Source organism: Ambystoma mexicanum, chromosome 10, assembly GCF_040938575.1.
Source record: "Ambystoma mexicanum isolate Mex_15411 chromosome 10, UKY_AmexF1_1, whole genome shotgun sequence".
Taxonomy (NCBI): Eukaryota; Metazoa; Chordata; class Amphibia; order Caudata; family Ambystomatidae; genus Ambystoma; species Ambystoma mexicanum.
In genome coordinates, this window is record NC_090932.1 from 1,026,640,026 (window position 1) to 1,026,657,696 (window position 17,671).

A 17,671-nucleotide genomic window follows, 5' to 3' on the forward strand; every position below is an offset into this window, starting at 1 on the left:
GCAACTAACCAACAAACCCCCTAACCAGAGAGGGAATGGCAATTTTCGTCGGCCTCGTGGACAAAACTCCCAAAGAGGCTCAAACTATTCCCAGGGCCAGGGTACTACATGGAACACTAACCAGCAGTCTACCCAGAGTTATGGCAGGGGTAACAAGAGGTCGTGGTAGGGGTAGAGGCAGTCCCAATAAAGGAGGGGGCATGCCTCCACCAAAACAGTGACGCTCCGTTCAGGGTCCCTTCTCACGCATCCCCAGTAGGGGGACGCATTTCCATCTTCACCCAAGCTTGGGAAGGGATCACATCAGACAGATGGGTGCTGTCCACAGTGTCCGCAGGATACTGCATAGAACTCCTAGAGCGTCCCCGAAACCACCCTCCACAGAGAATACACTCCTTAGACCACCAGAAAATCCTACTCGAAGAGATCGAAATTCTTCTTGCAAATGACGCGATAGAACTCGTCCCGGGACACCAGGTAAACAAGGGTATTTATTCAACTTACTTCCTTGTGCCAAAAAAAGATCTGACAATGCGCCCAGTATTGGATTTACGGCCTGCAAACAAGTATGTCGAGCCCCAAAAATTTCACATGACTACTCTACAAGAGGTAACTCCCCTCCTAAAAAAGGGGGATTACATGGCCACATTGGATATGAAAGATGCCTATTTTCATATTTCCATGTTCCCAGCGCACAGAAAATATCTTCGCTTCAAGGTGGACAGTCAGCACTACCAGTTCAAGGTGCTGCCCTTTGGGATAGCCTCGGCTCCAAGGGTATTCAACAAGGTACTGGCGGTGGCACACCTACGCAGGGAGGCAATCCCAGTGTACTCTTATCTGGACGACTGGCTCATCACGGGAGAGACCCCTGTAATTTGCAGGGCAAACATTCAAAGAACTATCAACCTCCTCTTCGAATTGGGCTTCTCCATAAACGAGAAAAAATCAAGTCTGGTGCCCAGCACCTCCAAGCAGTTCCTAGGAGCTGTTCTAAATACTCAAGAGGGGTTGGCTTTTCCTTCAGAGGAAAGAATTCGGAATATACTACTGCAAATTCCACAATATCAAACCGGTCGCCAGATAACAGTACGCAAAGCAATGCGTTTGCTGGGCATGATGGCGTCATGTATTTACCTGGTCGCCCACGCGCGCCTGCGCATGCGTCCCATGCAAGAATGGTTGGCGAAACTGTGGTCTCAGGCAAGTGGTCAGTGGGACGATCTAGTGGTCGTTTCGCCAACACTCGTACAAAGCCTCCACTGGTGGACAAGAGACAATCTATCCAAGGGGAAACCCTTTTACGATCCCGAGATACGGTAGTCACGACGGACGCATGCCTGACAGGATGGGGATCTCACCATCTCCACCACACAGCTCAGGGTCTCTGGTCTGACACAGTGGCCAAGAATCACATCAACCTGCTAGAGCTTCTGGCAGTTTTCAGAGCACTTCAAGCGTTCGAGCCCCACCTACTGAACCTGTCGGTGCAGATCCGGACGGACAGCACTACAGCCATGTTCTACCTGAACAAGCAAGGAGGGACTCAGTCGCCAAATCTGTCCAGACTTGCCCAGAAAATTTGGATATGGGCACTCAGATGGAACATCTTTCTGTCATCTCAACATGTTCCAGGGGATCTCAATTCTCTAGCGGACGCTTTGAGCAGAGAACCCCTTCTGGAGGAACACGAATGGTGTCTACACAGAGAAATCGTAGAAGATCTCTTCTCTCAGTGGGGTTTCCCCACTATAGACCTATTTGCCACAAGCGAAAACAGACAGTGCCCAGGATTCGCATCCAGGTTTCCCCAACCAGACTCCCTGGGGAACGCCCTGTGGATGAACTGGTCAGGGATGTTTGCGTACGCTTTTCCACCAACTCCTCATCAGGAAGGTGGTGAACAAGATGAACAGAGAGTCGATGACGCTCGTCCTAGTTGCTCCCATGTGGGCGAGGCAGCCATGGTTTCCACACCTACGCAGACTCTCGGTGTGCGATCCCATCAAACTCGCGTGCTGGGACAACCTTTTGTCCCAGCACCAAGGTCAGAAGGTGCATCCTCAACCCAACTCCATGAACCTAGCATCATGGCTCCTGAGGTCAGAGTTTGGACATCTCAATTTACCACAGAGGTGTATGGACATCCTAAAAGAGTCTAGGAAACCGAACACGAGGCATTGCTACTTCGACAAATGGAAGAGATTCGTTATCTGGTGCCAGTATAAACAAAATCAACCCAGTTGATTGCACTCCTTCCACTATCGTGATGTACATGCTCCACCTGCTGGACGCAGGGTTGGTTTACAACTCACTAAAGGTACACCTAGCAGCACTGTCAGCATACACAACCTCACATAGCAAGGTGTCATGGTGGAAGGTACCCGTGGGTAAAGCCTTCATGGAAGGAGTAAAGAGGCTTCATCCTCCTATATCTAACCCACCACCAGGATGGGACCTGAACGTGGTGCTATCTAAACTCATGGGCCCCCCATTCGAGCCCATGCATAAGACAAGTCTCAAACACCTGACCTATAAGACTGCCTTCTTAGTAGCCATTACATCCATAAGAAGGGTCAGTGAAATTCAGGCTCTGCCAGTGCAGGATCCTTTCTTTACTATTCATAAGGATAAGCTGGTTTTACGGGCACACCCTAGGTTCTCACCTAAGTTTATTTCTAAATTCCATGTAAACCAGTCCATCGAGCTTCCGGCTTTCTTCCAAAACCCACAAAGCTCGGCTGAGGTTAAACTACACACCCAGATGTGCGTAGGGCGGTCCTTTATTACGTAAACAAGACCAGACCGTTAGAAAGACAGATCAACTGTTTGTCTCCATAGCCACAGGCAAAGATGGAGATCGCGTCTCTAAGGGTGCCATCTCCAAGTGGATTGTCAACTGTATCCAGTTGTGTTACTCTCTTTCTGACAAAACTTTGCCTTTTACGCCCAGAGCCCACTCGACAAGAGGTATTGAGGCCACTCTGGCTTTCATTGCAAATGTTCCCCTTGACACCATTTGCAAAGCAGCTACTTGGAGCTCTATTCACACTTTTACTCAGCACTACTGCATTGACACCCATTCCAAGACAGATACTCAAGTGGGACAAGCGGTTCTAAGACATTTATTTGCTCATGACCCTTCTCAAATCCCACCTCCTTCTAACACTGCTCGCTAATCTATGCACAGCATGTGATCTAAGCAGATTCCACAAGCCTCAGAAGGGATACATTACTCACTGTAATCGTATTTCTGATGCTTGTATCTGCATGGATTCACATGCGACCCACCCTTCCTCCCCTCTGAGAGAAGGCGCATGGATGCTTGTAGTCTTATCTTATCTATCTTCTATCTGCTTGGATCATCTGTACTCGCGCTACTCCTCATGCTACCTCATGTCAGGAAAAATACAATCTGAGGGTCCTAGATGCGTGAGGGATCATGGGTACAGTGGACGTCGCACTAGGGATAGTATTACTGGCACGCCCTGTGTTGACGCCCATTTTTGAGTTTCGAAAAACAAACTGTACTACTCCGCAGCTTCCACTAGATGTCGGCCTGTGCACAGCATGTGAATCTAAGCAGATACAAGCATCAGAAATGCGATTACGGTGAGTAAAGTATCCCATATATCTCTAGGGGTAGTTGTGTCTGGAGCAAACAACATAGACTACTTACTGAGCTTTGGTAGTAAACTAAATACTATGCTATCGCAAGCAACAATCATTCAGGCAAAATACGGCAGGTTTTCCATCACATGACTGTAACCTATTTCAAACAAAAGTTGACCACAGTCCTTTTATATGGATCAGAGACGAAATTGGTCATCTCTAAGAATATATGGGCTCGATTTGAAGGTAAATTCTGGAAACGAATTTTGTGTCGACCTTTATGTATTCCCATTGCCTGGATTAGGACAGAATTAGGCCTGATATCTTTGTATGCTAGATACTTGTGGAAGGTTATGGCCCTTTTTTGGAGATGTATTTTGGCATTGAACTCCAGGAAGCTAATAAGTACACTATCTAACTTCCTTTTTGAGTCCAATGACGTGTTTATATGCCAAAAGCGTGGCCTTGTTATAAATGCTATGGCTGCTGCTGATGTTTCTCTGGATGATCTTCTCGCAAACCGGAACAGCAAAAACCAAATTATTTCAATACGATTTGTGTATTACAAGAGAAATGCCTCACATATTGTGACTTTCCTAACAATCCATTTTTGCATAAAAAGGTTGGCCTTTGTGAATTGTATTTGCTTAAATCTCCATCCCCATTCACAGAGAACAATTCATGCGTCTAAGATTGAATCTATGGCCAACCAAAGATCTTCAACCTAGACAGAGATTTATGTTAGTGAAAGAGAATTTGTCGGTTTTGCGAGAATGTTGATCAACCAGAGACCCTTAGACACATGATAAGTGCCCAATGTTGAGACAGAAATGCGAACAGCATTTTAAAGGGGTATTTCGGAATTTTAAAAGCTTAACAAAGTATGTGGTGGATGATTTATTGTGGTCAAACGACAGCTATAAGAATTGCAGTAATTGCTTTTTTAAATGATTTAAAGTTGTATGTTAATGTTAAAGGACATTTGTACCGCGCACTATCACCACTGGAGTGGTCCCCTGGTGCTCTGGCAGCTCTGAAAGAGGGAGGGCGGGTGAGTTAGTGGGTGGAGGCTGGAAAAGTGCAAGAGAGCAGTGACGTACTGTTAGCAGCCTCAGCCCGGTGGGTCCGTCGGCTGGGCCTGGGGTGTATGCGGCTGGTAGTCGTTGTGTACTGATGTGCGAGTCTATGTGCGTTTGTTTTGTTGTTGCAGTGTGGTGAGGTTTGTGCGGTTTGTTGTGCTGTAGGTTTGTGATTGTGTTTGGTTTGGAGTTTGACAGGTGTATGCAGAGGATGAAATTGTTAGTGGTATCGGTTAGTTGGCATCTTCATCCTGGGTTGACCAATTGGGCTCGCGTAATCTCGCTCGATGGGGTGCTTGGGCACCATGTGCCTCTGGAGGTTCGTGCTTGTTTTGTATTTGAGGCCTGGGTTAGGAAAATGGAGTAAGACTCGAGAGAAGTTTTATCAAAGTTCTGGCAAATAAAACCTACCGGAGTAAAGTTAATAAATAAACCAGCGGTATGTTGGAGGCTTCTGCCGGTAGTGTCGTCGTTGCAGATGGCTCAGCTTCTTCCTGCTTTGGATTTCTTAGGTCCTGTGGCGACTTCTGAAGTTCCAGTCCCAAAAGCCCTGCTTTTATGCAGAAAAACCCCCATTGAACAGCCTAGCTGTCACTCAAACATAAGTGGTGAGCCGGGCGGCTCACCACTGTGCCAATCACAACAGAGTGCGACTTGGTTTGCTAAGGCAACGCAGTCCAAGGTGCCAATTCCCCCACCCACACATCCTGTGGAACCCAGACAGAGTGGCACCAGTTGGAGGGCTTCTGTGGAGAAGCCCGCCAAAAAAAGTGGAACAAAGGGCCCGACCTTGGTTGGAGTTGGAGACTGACATGAATGGCATTTTAGAAAAGAGTTCTGGCAAAAAGACCCAACCGGTGATTTAATATTAAATAAATAAACCGGCGGTATCTTTAACATTGCACCAAAAAGTGGTGCGTTTAAAATCAATGGGAAAATCCCATAGGAAATATTCCGGTGGAATATTTTGCGTGGTAACCACTGCCACCAGCCAGAAACTCGACAAGGGGGGACTGGACAGTGCCCCCTTAGAAACATACACAGGGGCAATCGAATTAACCCCTTCCAGTACTTCCACAATAAGATGGTTTGTACTGGTTCTGTTCACAATTTTGGACTAGTAAAGTCAATGGTGACTTTACATGCCCTGGGAGACAGTAGTCCGTCCCAGGGTATGGAGTCTATGTTTGGGGGTCACTATGACACCCCTGTGTTACTGCACTGAGGGTGCTGTGTAACACAATCACAAAAAAAAACCATAGCCCATAAGCACACAAAGACCTACCTCAAATCATGCCTAATAGTGGGAGGAAAAGAGTCTCACTCTTAGCAGGAGAAAAAAACAAACCCCAAAAATCCAGCAAAGCTGCTGGGGGACTCACTAGATTTGGGAAATTAGCCTTATAAGACAATTCTCCCTAACACAGCAGAGGAAGGACCAAGAATGGACAAGCATACAAGAAAAAGCGAACAAAGAAAGAAGCCCCCATTTTGGGTCAATGGTGACCCTTCTTTGTATGACCGGGGCTGTGAACACCCACAGGTGAAAATAACACGTTGGAACCAGTCCACTGCCATTAGCCATCCAGGTATGCTTGTCACTGTAACAGAAATGTTACAGGAGCAGTGAGAAAGGGGATACTAGTAACCTCTCAGCATTCCACATAAATTGGGGTGTGCTGATCTCACAATGTAAAATGTAGAAGAGATGGGGCGGGGGAGGGGAGTATCCCTCTACCCTTGGGAACATGTGTTTTCCGACAAGGAAAATAAATACAAAGGAAAGCCCAAGGGACTCCCAGTAGCACTGCACAAAAGGTGATATGTGCTACAGAAGTAAATTAAAGATGCCTTACAAAATATGGAGGAGAACATGATATGATAGGTTATTTATAACACGTTTCATACCCAGAGGTTTCTAAGCGTGGAGCTGGGGATCGAACCTGTGGTGCTCCATGTCGTCTTCCTTCCAAGGTGAGCACGTTTCTCCTGAGCTAACCCCTCCCTCCCCTGCCCCCCCCGGAAAACATGACTCCATAAAATAAAGTACAAAAGTAATCAACAAGGGTGCCCATATACAGAGTAAATTGAGTGAGTGCAACAGTCTCCCACTTTTTCAGGCGACTGATAAGAGTCCATCAAAAAGTGTTGGTGCTCTCACAGGGGAAGGGGATTAGGCATAAAAATGAAATATCTACCGAACACTTTTTTAATCCATACCCTGCCATATGTGTTAGGTGCTTGTCACCCGATGTAGGGTCCTTCACATGCACTAGGGTTGAGATGCATCTTTTGGACACTGCCATCAGTTGTGCAGGCTACATGGTACTTACCTACTTTTTGGGTTTTATGTTATCCTGGTTCTCCCCACACCCTGTTATTTTATGTTGGGTGTTTTCCCTTGGAAAAGATTTGCATATAGGCATCGGGGTGAGGAGAGCCCTATTTTGTTAATAATATACATGGCATCTTTTTATACTGTGTATTCATGTTTAAAGTACTTATTTAAACTGATGGCATATTCATTAATTTAATAAAAGTGTTTATTTTTCAGCATTTCAGTGTGGTATATTTTCTAGATTTGTGTGGACTAATTGTACCTCTGTGTCGACCTACTGCCCCTTCCTGAGAGTTGAGCCTTGTCGCTCTGGCCACGTCATCCAAGTTTGAGAAGTTTGGTGTCTTCCTTTGTCAGCCTTCCCCCTTGAGTTGGTTGTTGTTGCGTCCTCAACAGAGGGTGATACAAACACTGCCTTAACTGTGCACGAAAACATTCTGTCTGGGGTTGTGGGGGCGGGGGGCATGTTAAAGATTAAGCTATTGCTTTTTGCCTTTCAAACAACCTTCTTTGTTTTCTTGAAAATCACAGGATCTGACTTCCTTTTCCTTGTGCTCTTTCATAGATATGACATTGTTTTTCTGCCCCCATCCTTTCCTATTGTTGCCATGGAGAACCCCTGCCTGACATTCATCATTTCATCAATCCTGGAGAGTGATGAGTTTCTCATTATCGATGTCATTCATGAGATTGCCCACAGCTGGTTCGGCAATGCTGTTACCAATGCCACGTGGGAGGAGATGTGGCTGAGTGAAGGTCTGGCTACATATGCACAGCGCCGGATCACCACTGAAACGTATGGTGAGTACCCTGCAAGAAGTGGAAGCACCAGAAGTAGATCATGTCTGCATTTGTGATTTATTTATTCCTGAAGAGGGGAGTGAAATGTTTTTATGAAGTAAAAAAGGAATAACCATTTCTAACCAGAGTATTTTTGTAGGCAAGTAAAAATCCATTTTCATTCAAAAACATCTTTTTGTAACGTATACTAGTTTGCACCTGGTAATGTATTTTTGCCTTCAAGTTCCCCCTCACATCAGGCAGTAATATCAGATCTTTCCTTTGGCAGTACTATGCGAGTGTAAGGGTGTCCCTAATTACGGTCACACCAGAATAAATGCACCCCGCTAGGTAAATGAGGCTAAAGGCGATCATGTAAGGATGACTAGTTTAATCTTACAAATGATGGTAGCAGAGGACTCTTGCCAGCAAAGATGTCCACTGGCTCCCAATCCGAGACAGAATCAAGCTAAGAACTCTTGTAATTGCACACAAGTGTCTGTCACTGACTGCCCCGCGCTACCTCTCAGACAAATTCTCTAGACACAGCACTACCAGACCCACCAGAACTCCATATTTGCACCAACTCGAGGTCCCCCATTTCAATATAAAAACAGCAGGAGGTTCCAGCTTCCCAGTTCTCGTAGCACAATGCTGGAACACACTCCCGCTTGCAATCAGATCAGAAGCTTCCTTCTGGCCATTCAGAGCCATGGTGAAATCCTGGCTCTCTGCCCAACACTCTGCTACTTACCCACCTCCAGGACGCTTCACTCTACCAATTTCAACTGTATGCCTTAACTTACCTGTAACGTACCACCATGTAACCAGGTCCTATATCTACTGTATTTATCTCATGCCACATACTGTACCATTGAATGTATGTACTCTTTCTTTTTGCTGCGCGCAACGATAAATAACTATGTTGTCCACATGATTATGCGTCCAGCTACCTGAGGGTTCGGACGCGCTCTATAAATAAACTAAACTAAACTCTGCTGCCTGAACGTTCTTCTTCTCCTGTCCCTTTCCTTCCTGCCAAAGTGGTTTCAATCCGGGGTTTATATAGGTCCTGGCTTGCCATGGTGATGTCACTGGAGCTGGATCATGACTGCAGCCAAATCCGTCCTTTTTCCATAATAGGGATGCTCCAAAGCAGCCTTTCCTCGTTGTCAGCAGTTTTGTCAGGGCATGCTGTTCTACATTTTCTAACTATGCAAAAACACACTGCACCTCTGCAGACTTTTACAATCCTTGAAGCGTAGCTTAAGGAAAACTAAACTTTGTTATCCATGCATAAACATGTTTCATTAATTCTATCAATATTGCACTCGTCATGCTCACATTATCTGGATCCTGTAGTTTCCTCCACAATTTACACGCATCATTTTTATCTCTAAATGCAGTTTGCTGTACAAAAAATGTGAATATTATTTTTAACCCGCAAGGACCTTTGAGGGACAGTGGACACCTGGTGAGTCAGTTCATACTGGCCATAGTGAAGAACACTACCCATTAAGCCTATGGTCTATTTAGATCCGTCAGGCCGCATTCCTTCTGGAGAGGAGGGGTAGTTTGACTCCTCTACAGCACTAAGCTTTTAAAATGCCTGGGATTTAACATTACAAATCTGTCAACTTATAGTTAATTGCGCCTTATATATAGACCATAACTACCTTTTTCAGTGCTCGCCTATGTCTGTGTATGCGATTATGCTTGCATGAGCGAGCCTTCCCAGTGCCCCTCATCCCCCAGTCCGTTATAGTGCCTTAAAGATGTCTTGCCTAACTCTAAAACACATGGGGGTTCGGGAGGACCCTATTCCTTCCCAACATTCCCCTTTTGTTACTTCTACTGTAACAAACTCATCCCCATCTGACCTACCTAAAACCCCAAAAGTATCAGTTTCGCTGTTTATTGTATGACGAGGTGCATTACAACCCCCAATTGATATCATCTTTGCACTACTAGGTACTACATTGACACAACATCGGAGACTGAATTGGCACGTGCAGAAAAGAACCAAGAACAACATAACTGGCACCAGTATTTTTACTGCTGTCCCCAGCCATGACAGGACCCAGTCAAAGGCAAGCAATAGCCAATCCATGTTCTGAACTCCACCTTCTTTCTTCATTTGAACACTTAGATTGTGCACTGCCTTGATGATGTGGGATAATGACCCATTCTCTACAAAAGTGCAACAGCTGCTTGTACCCCAGGAGCCAAAAAAGATGAAAAAGTCTCTGCTGAGCTAAAACGTCGATACTCGTCGGATAGCCCTATGAGCAGGTTGGAAGAGTCTTTTGAAATCTAGTTAGATTCTTTTTTTTATTTTTTTATTTTCAGCTCTTGAAATAGTTATTTTTCTTGCAGCATACGGAATTCTTGTGTGATCTGCAAGTCTCTCTCTGCTTCTTTAGGTGCTGGAGTGGTTGTTATTCATTTTATTTTTTTGCATTTTTAAAGCGCTCAAACAGCCCGGGGGCATCGACGCGCTGTTACGGGAATATCTTAGTTGCGTATTTATAATGCACTTAATGCCCAGAGGTGTTGGGCAGAATCATATGCAGTACCCTTTGGGAACACTACACACAATTAAGACTACAAGTGACAGTACAATTTCACCTTTGGTACAAGCCTTTACTACACAGTTATAGTGGCGCCATCAACCACGAGCCAACGCTCTGGCTCGGGGAAGAGAAAGTCTGAGAACCCGGCTAAGCCTCTGGAGAGGCCCCAGTCGATCTCGAAGGAACCAGCTGAGGGGGAGCGAGGCGGTGACCCTCCCCGCAAGGTGAAGGCCTCAAGCGCACCCAAGGTGGTGAAGGCCTTGATTCACCCGGCTAAGGCCTCTACCGAGGTAGTCGTAACGGCCCTGGCTAAGCCTGTGGAGGCTACACCAGTGGAGGCGACCTCGGGCCCAGAGTTACCCTGCCACCGCAGAGGGAAATCCTCTTTTCAGCCCATCGAGAAGACCCCCGTGAAGACCCTGGTGGAAAAAGAGGGGGGGGGCGGTGGCCGTTAGGGACACAGCCTCCGAGGAGGAGTTGGTGGAAGTCGTGGAGGGCCTCAACAGGAAGTTTGGGGTGGCCCCGTCCCACGGGAAGAATCCCGACTAGGGGGACGCAGAAAGTGACGGTGGCGCTGACGAGGCTCCCGTGGAGGAGGAGCAACCAACACGCCCGTCGCAACCCGAGCCACAAGACAATTCAGTGGCCATTTTGATGGCAAGCCAAACCTTATGCACGGTGAGAAGGACGAGATTGCCCCTACCCCCAACGGATGACCCAGCGGAACCGGACCCGTCGGGAAGCCCTCCTAACAAGAGGAGGAGAGCTCATCCACCCCCACCCTTCCAGCCCTCACGGCCTTCTCAGCCGTTGTCTCCTTTTCTCCCATCCCTGGGGATGACACGGGAACAGACACGGCCACGACGTGGGACGGATGACGACGGTGTTGACGACGGGACGGACCTCCCACCACCACCTCCTCGGGCCTCCCCGCCCGACGAAATTGGCTTCTTCCACGCCATGATTGCCAGGGCATCTGAGCTTTTCCAGCTCTGCCCCGAAGAACAAAAGAAGGAAGGATTCCTCTACCAACGCCGCAAGGCCAAAAGGAAGACGGTCCTTGCGGTGCTGTTGCTGGATGACATCTGGGACAAGGGACTTGTTCTTCTGAAGAACCCGTCCACGACACCTGCCAAGAGGGATTGGTATGAGAAGTAGTACCGGGTCCCCGAGGCCGCCCCCTTGTGCCTTAGGGCACAACCGACCCCGGATTTGGTTGTCTCGGCGGCAGCTAAGAAGAAAGCGGGGCGTTGGCCTCAACTTCTACTTCCCCACCGGACGGCGAGGAAAAGAAACTGGATGCCATGGGACGACGAGTCATCGCGGCAGCGACGACGATTAAGGCGGCCAACACCCGCTACGACAGGGAGTTGTGGTACAAGATCACCCCCCTGTTGGACTTCCTACCGGACGACAAGAGGGCAGAGGCACTGGCGATCCTAGAGGAAGGTGAGGTGGCGTCAGGCCACGCCATAACGGTAGCCACAACCTTGCCGACACCGGTTTCCGCCAGTTGGGCAACAGTGTTTTCCGCCAAGACGTGCAAGCCAAGGTTTTGGACATGCTCTTTGACGGGAACAATCTGTTTGGAAAGACAGTGGATGAGTCACTGCAGGCCATCAAGACCGACAGACGGCTCGGGCTTTGGGAGTTCTGCAGCGACGATGGCTGCCCTTTCGGAACTCCGGAGGCAAGCAAGGGGCCTCCAAAGGATTCGGCTGCGGTTCCTCGATGTACCGTCAGGCAGCCCGCTCCTCATCGCAGGAAGCCTACACGGGACGAGGCAAGTCAGGTGGGTCTCGCTGTCGTCGCCAGGGAGGACGCTTCCAAGCAAGATTGAACCAGCCGTTGTGTCGGGCCCCCACCGGAGCACCTCGGTGGGAGGCCGGCTGACGAAGTTCGTCAGCGCGTGGGAGTCCATCTCCACCGACCGATGGGTGCTGCTTGCCCTGGCCCGCGGGCACACGCTCGAATTTCTAAAGTAGTGTCCTCGCATTCCTCCCGTGGCCAGGAAGGAAAACCACGTCCCTCCTCTGCTGTTAGAGGTAAGGGCGATGCTCAAGAAAGGAGCCATTGAGCTCATCCCAAGGAGGTTCCGGAGTATACTCGAGATACTTCCTCGTCGGAAAGAAGACTGGAGGATGGCGTCCCATCCTGGACCTGCGTCGACCAAACAAATACATCAAGGCACAGAAGTTCCCGATGGTCACCCTCCAGCACGTGCTGGGACAGCTGGAAGAAGGCGTTGGATTTGGAGGATGCGCACTTTCACATCCCCATTCTAAAAGGTCACCGAAAGTTTCTCAGGTTTGTAGTCCAAGGACGGCACTACCAGTTCAAGGCCCTCCTATTCGGATTGAAGTCGGCGCCAAGGGTATTCACCAAGTGCCTAGCACTGGTGGCGGCGCGGCTGCGCCTGCAGGGGATTTACGTCTACCCCTACCTGGGCGCCTGGCTCATCCGAGCAAGGACAAGGGAACTCGCCGTCGAAAACACAGCAAAGACCGTCCGGCTGCTCACGGACCTGGGATTCTCCAACTTCCCCAAATCCCACCTGTTCCCGTCGCAGGTCACACTGTTTCTGGGAGCCAAGCTCAACGCAGTAGCGCGATTGGCCTTGCCGTCGGAGGAAAGAGCGAAGGCCATCCTGGGCAAGGTGCAACGTCTGTTGGCCACAGAGGTGGCCAGGGTGAGGTCCATCAAGTCCCTTCTCAGAATGATGTCCTTGTGCATCTATCTGGTGCGCCTGTGCAGGCTTCGGATGCGTCCCCTACAGGAGTTCTTCGACGCCCGTTGGATGCAAGCGGCGGGCAGCTTCGAGAACAGGATCTCGCTCAACGAAGTGTTCCGTCAAGCAATCCGGTGGTGGGGCACCCGCTCGCATCTCGCGGTGGGCACAGACTTTCAGACCCCGCTTCAAGAGGTCCCGGTGCAGGATGATACTCGTTGCACCTGCATGGCCGAGACAGATCTGGTTCCCGGACCTTCTGGACTTGTCAGCGTCCCCACAAGTCAAACTTTCGATGGACGCAGATCTTCTCTCCAGAGAGGGAGGCGCCATCCTTCATCACGACCCGGAGTCGCTCAACTTGCAGGCCTGGCTCCTGCAGCACTAGAGTTTGGGGGGTACGATATCCCGGCAGACTGCAAGGAGGTTCTTGCAATGGCCAGGGCGTCCTCAACTCTCGTGCTACGGACACAAGTGGAAGAGGTTCTCTGTCTGGTGCCGTGCACAGAAGATTAACCCTCTATGGATTACGGCCCCCTCAGGTGCTACCGTACCTACTGTCGCTGGCCAAGGCGGGACTAGCGCATGCTTCCATCAAGATACACCTGGCAGCGATTTCCCGATACACCAGAACTACAGGACGGCCATCTCGAGTGGGAGAGATCCAGGCCCTATCCTGCAAGCCTCCATACTTGACTTTTCACGAGACAAGGGTGGTGCTGAGGATGCACCCCTCCTTAATGCCCAAGGTGCCGTCGGACTTCCACCTCAACGAGTCCTTGGTGTTACCAGTTTTCTTCCTGTCGCCGGCCGAGAGGACTTTGCACTCGCTGGATGTAGCTAGAGCACTGAAGTTCTATGTGGACCGCACGAAGAGTTTTCGGAAGACGTCACAGCTGTTTGTGAACTTTGGACCTGTGAATCAAGGGAAGTCCCTCTCGAAGGCTTCCATTTCCAGATGGCTCTCCGGCTGCATCATGCACTGTCACCGGTTGGCAAATCGACCATTGCCCGGCCGTCCGAAAACTCATTCGACCAGTGCGATCGCTGCTACCACGGCGTTCTTGTCTGGTGTGCCCCTGCTGGACATCTGCAGGGCTGCTACGTGGAGGTCAACTCACACCTTCACGAGATTCTACTGCGTCGACCGGGATTCCAGGGAGGGGTCCAAAGTTGGCCAAGCAGTGCTGCGCAACCTGTTCGCCTGAAGGTGGGCCTGGTGAGGAGGTAAGAGTGGCTTAATGTTGAGTTTGTGATGCTTAATATTGAGCCTTTGCCACCTCCCGTGGTTGTGCATGTGTGTACTGCTATGTATTCTTATATTCATGAGCATGTGAATCCATGCCAGACACCATGCTGGAGAAGGAACAAGTTACTTACCTGTAACTGTTCTCCAGCATGGGTCTGGCATGGATTAACTTGCGAACCCTCCCTCCTACCCCTCGGCGGCTCTTCACTTGGTCATACTGCCACTTTACGTGCTACCACATCTGAGGATGGCTGCCAGGGGCGAGGCTCAGAGAGAGGGCAGTCATTGGCTGGGGGCAGTATGACCCAGAGACCAGTGATTGGTTACTAGGAAAGACGGATCAGAAACGAAACTGATACTGATTTTTTCTTTACCGAGGATTCCCAGCCTGACGGGGAATATTCATGAGCATGTGAATCCATGCCAGACCCATGCTGGAGAACAACAGTTACAGGTAAGTAACTTGTTCCTTACTCAACATTTGTGCAACATTTCACTATTCTAAGCAAGTTAAAAATCACATAAATACACCACACCACTTCCCTTAAATTCCAGACAAGTTAAGTTCACAAAATGAAGTGTGAGCAAAATGGCACTCCAGCAATTTAAAAGGGAGGGAAAGACAAAGTTATTAGAAATTAGGTAACACGAACAGGTAAGTACTCGGGGCAATTGAACAAGAGAGACTACAGTGAGGAGATCAGATAGAAAAGGCTTAGGTCAATGGGTCAAAAGTCTTTTGCTCAAGATCACACAGTTCAGGGTAGTTCGCGGTAAAGTTTGTGGCACAGATTCCGGACGAGGTTGGTTGGTAGAAAAGTTAGTTCAAAGAGAAGAGCAGGACAAGCCCTCGGATTGGAGAAAGATTTCACACACTTTCACAGTGGCTGAGCGAAACGCACAACCGGATTTGCACAGTACCTTAAAACGGAGAGGGGGCTGTAGCGAGGGGGGGCTGTAGCTGAGGCAGATGTTCCTGGTACTTCCTACAGGCTCACGGTTCCTGAAGCGACTGTCGGACTGATCAGAAGTAGAAAGACTGGAGGGTCCTGCACTACCCAGGGAAGAAACCAGCAGCAGCGCCAAACTACGAATAAAAGGTGCGCTCCTTAAAACCCAAGCAGGGTCCGACCTTCTTGGCTATCCAGCCCACTGTAGCTCTGTACAGCGAATTCGACCAGAGGAGGGGTCCTGGCTTGTAGTTTGGGCGAACTGGTTGGTCCCACCAGCTCCAGGGAAGAAGTTTTCCTGGAGGATCTTCTGTTGTCGGATTTGGAGATTCGGACCTGCAGCAGGGCTTCACCGGGTGGTTCAGTCGTGGTAGGGGTCCTCTTCTTCCATTTCCTAGTTGGTTCTTTCGTTCCGGTGGCGACTGTCTTTCCAGTCCCAGAGACCTGCTTTTTATGCAGTTTCCCCCATTCATACAGCCTGGCTGTCAATCCCACAGCAGGGTGGCTGGCCTGGCAGGGCCAGTCCCCTTAGCCAATCAGACAAGAGTGTGACTTGGGTTACCTGCCTTCAGGGGTCCGAAGATCCCTCCCTCACATTCATCCTGCCTACCTAGACTATCAGGCACCTTAAGGAGGGATTCTGTGCTGAAGCCCGCGAAAAGACAGCGAACAAAGGAATTATGCCCGGTTTGGCGCGCAGAGTAAAACACAAGAAGGACTTTAACAAAAAGAAATGGCTAATAAAACCAGCCGGACCCAAAATAAAAAGTATTTGGTCAAGCGGGTTTATGTTTGAGGCTAATATAATAGCCTGGAACAATACCACATTTATATAGTATAATCACGGTAGAAAAGTTAGGGTAGATACCACTGCCACCAGCCAAGTCTTAATGTTAAGGGAGCGAAACAAAGCTCCACGAGGCACAGACAAAAAGGAATAAGAGTTAACCCTTTCCAATACTCCATGCAAGATGGGACATACTGGGTCTGTGGTTTAAAGTGACTAAAGTTAATGGCAACTTTACCTGTTTCTGGGTGACAGTAGTCAGCCCCAGAAAATTGAGTCAGTGGAAAGTCTCAAAGACAAACCTGTGTCACTGCACTGAAGGTGCTGTGTAACACACACAAAAAGTGGTGCACATGGAGTAGGTGAGGCTCCAGTGCCCAAGATCACAAACAGAGAAAATACACACAGCAAAACACATGTAAGAGTGGGGAAAAAGGCTCACTCTTACCAGGTGAAAAAATTAAATCCTAGAAATCCAGCAAAGCTGCCGGGGGACTCTTTAGTTAAGGAACACCAGCCATTTATGAGAATTCTCCCTAACAAGTGGTTTCTAAGCGCGGTTTCGGGGATCAAACAGTTGCTTTGTGTCGTCTTGTTTCCAAGGTGAGCACATTGCTGCTGAGCTATCCTCCCGGGTTGTTGGCACCTTGACGGGCAATTCTTTTTCCCCTTCAGGTGTTCATCCAGGATTACTAATAGTACTGAGTGCAGGGTGGCCAGTGAACATTTGTCCCTCCAGGGTGATGGGAGGTGCAAGTAGGCTTGTCGGCCACAAACCCAGCAGTAATCCATCACTGCTGCCGTACCTTTCATCATATCAGGGATTACAAGAGTGTGGTTGTACTGTGTGTTTGCGCCAACAGGAACTGTTCCTTCATTGCTAAAACAAAGTCCATAGTCAGTCTCTATGTATTCACACTGGCTTCTCCATTGTCACAATCCATGTCAGCCTTGTGATGTATTGGGACCGTATTTGCGCACACAGTCTCTACTTGGTTTATTATTTCTTTGCTGTACTCGGATCAGATTTGTCTGTCTGCCGGGCATGTCACTGATATACCCTGCCATTTGTTGACATGCGAGTGTCCTCCCAAGGAAAATATGGTGCTTGTAGACACTTGCTGTATTTTGTACTGCCATTGCATGGTGCTGGGTCTAGATCGATGCTCCTCAACTGCACGCTTTGTGCCTGGAATGTGTCCTTTATCCTACATAGTGCAAGATGTACCAGGCATTGTGCCTCTATAATTGGGACTGGGCATGCAACTAAAACCTTAGTCGCCCCTGACGCATGCCCAATGAGTGCACACACTGAACAGCTTTCATTCATCACATTCTTTCCCACAGTACGCATATCAGAGTACCAGCTATTAGATGATTCCGAATGCGGAATGTCAGAAATGGCGTCAAAGCCCAAACCCTTATATGAATCAGATGTCCTTTGTACTTCCCGTCTTAGTTTATTTATTTATTTTATTTATTTAAATTTATATAGCGCGCAAGTAACCCATGGGCATTGAGGCGCTGTTACTTGCAAGAGCTTAGTTACAGGCAAAGAAGCATTCATCAGTACAT

General features: G+C 48.6%; 1 protein-coding gene across 1 annotated transcript in view; it reads left to right on the forward strand.

Moving 5' to 3' along the window:
- The window catches only part of RNPEPL1 (arginyl aminopeptidase like 1), a 422,807-nt gene that overhangs the window by 131,743 nt on the left and 273,393 nt on the right, over window positions 1-17,671 (forward strand). Inside the window, exon 5 of the mRNA XM_069618841.1 lies at window positions 7,595-7,830. Coding sequence (XP_069474942.1) covers window positions 7,595-7,830 — 236 coding nt within the window. The remainder of the gene's footprint in view (window positions 1-7,594; window positions 7,831-17,671) is intronic.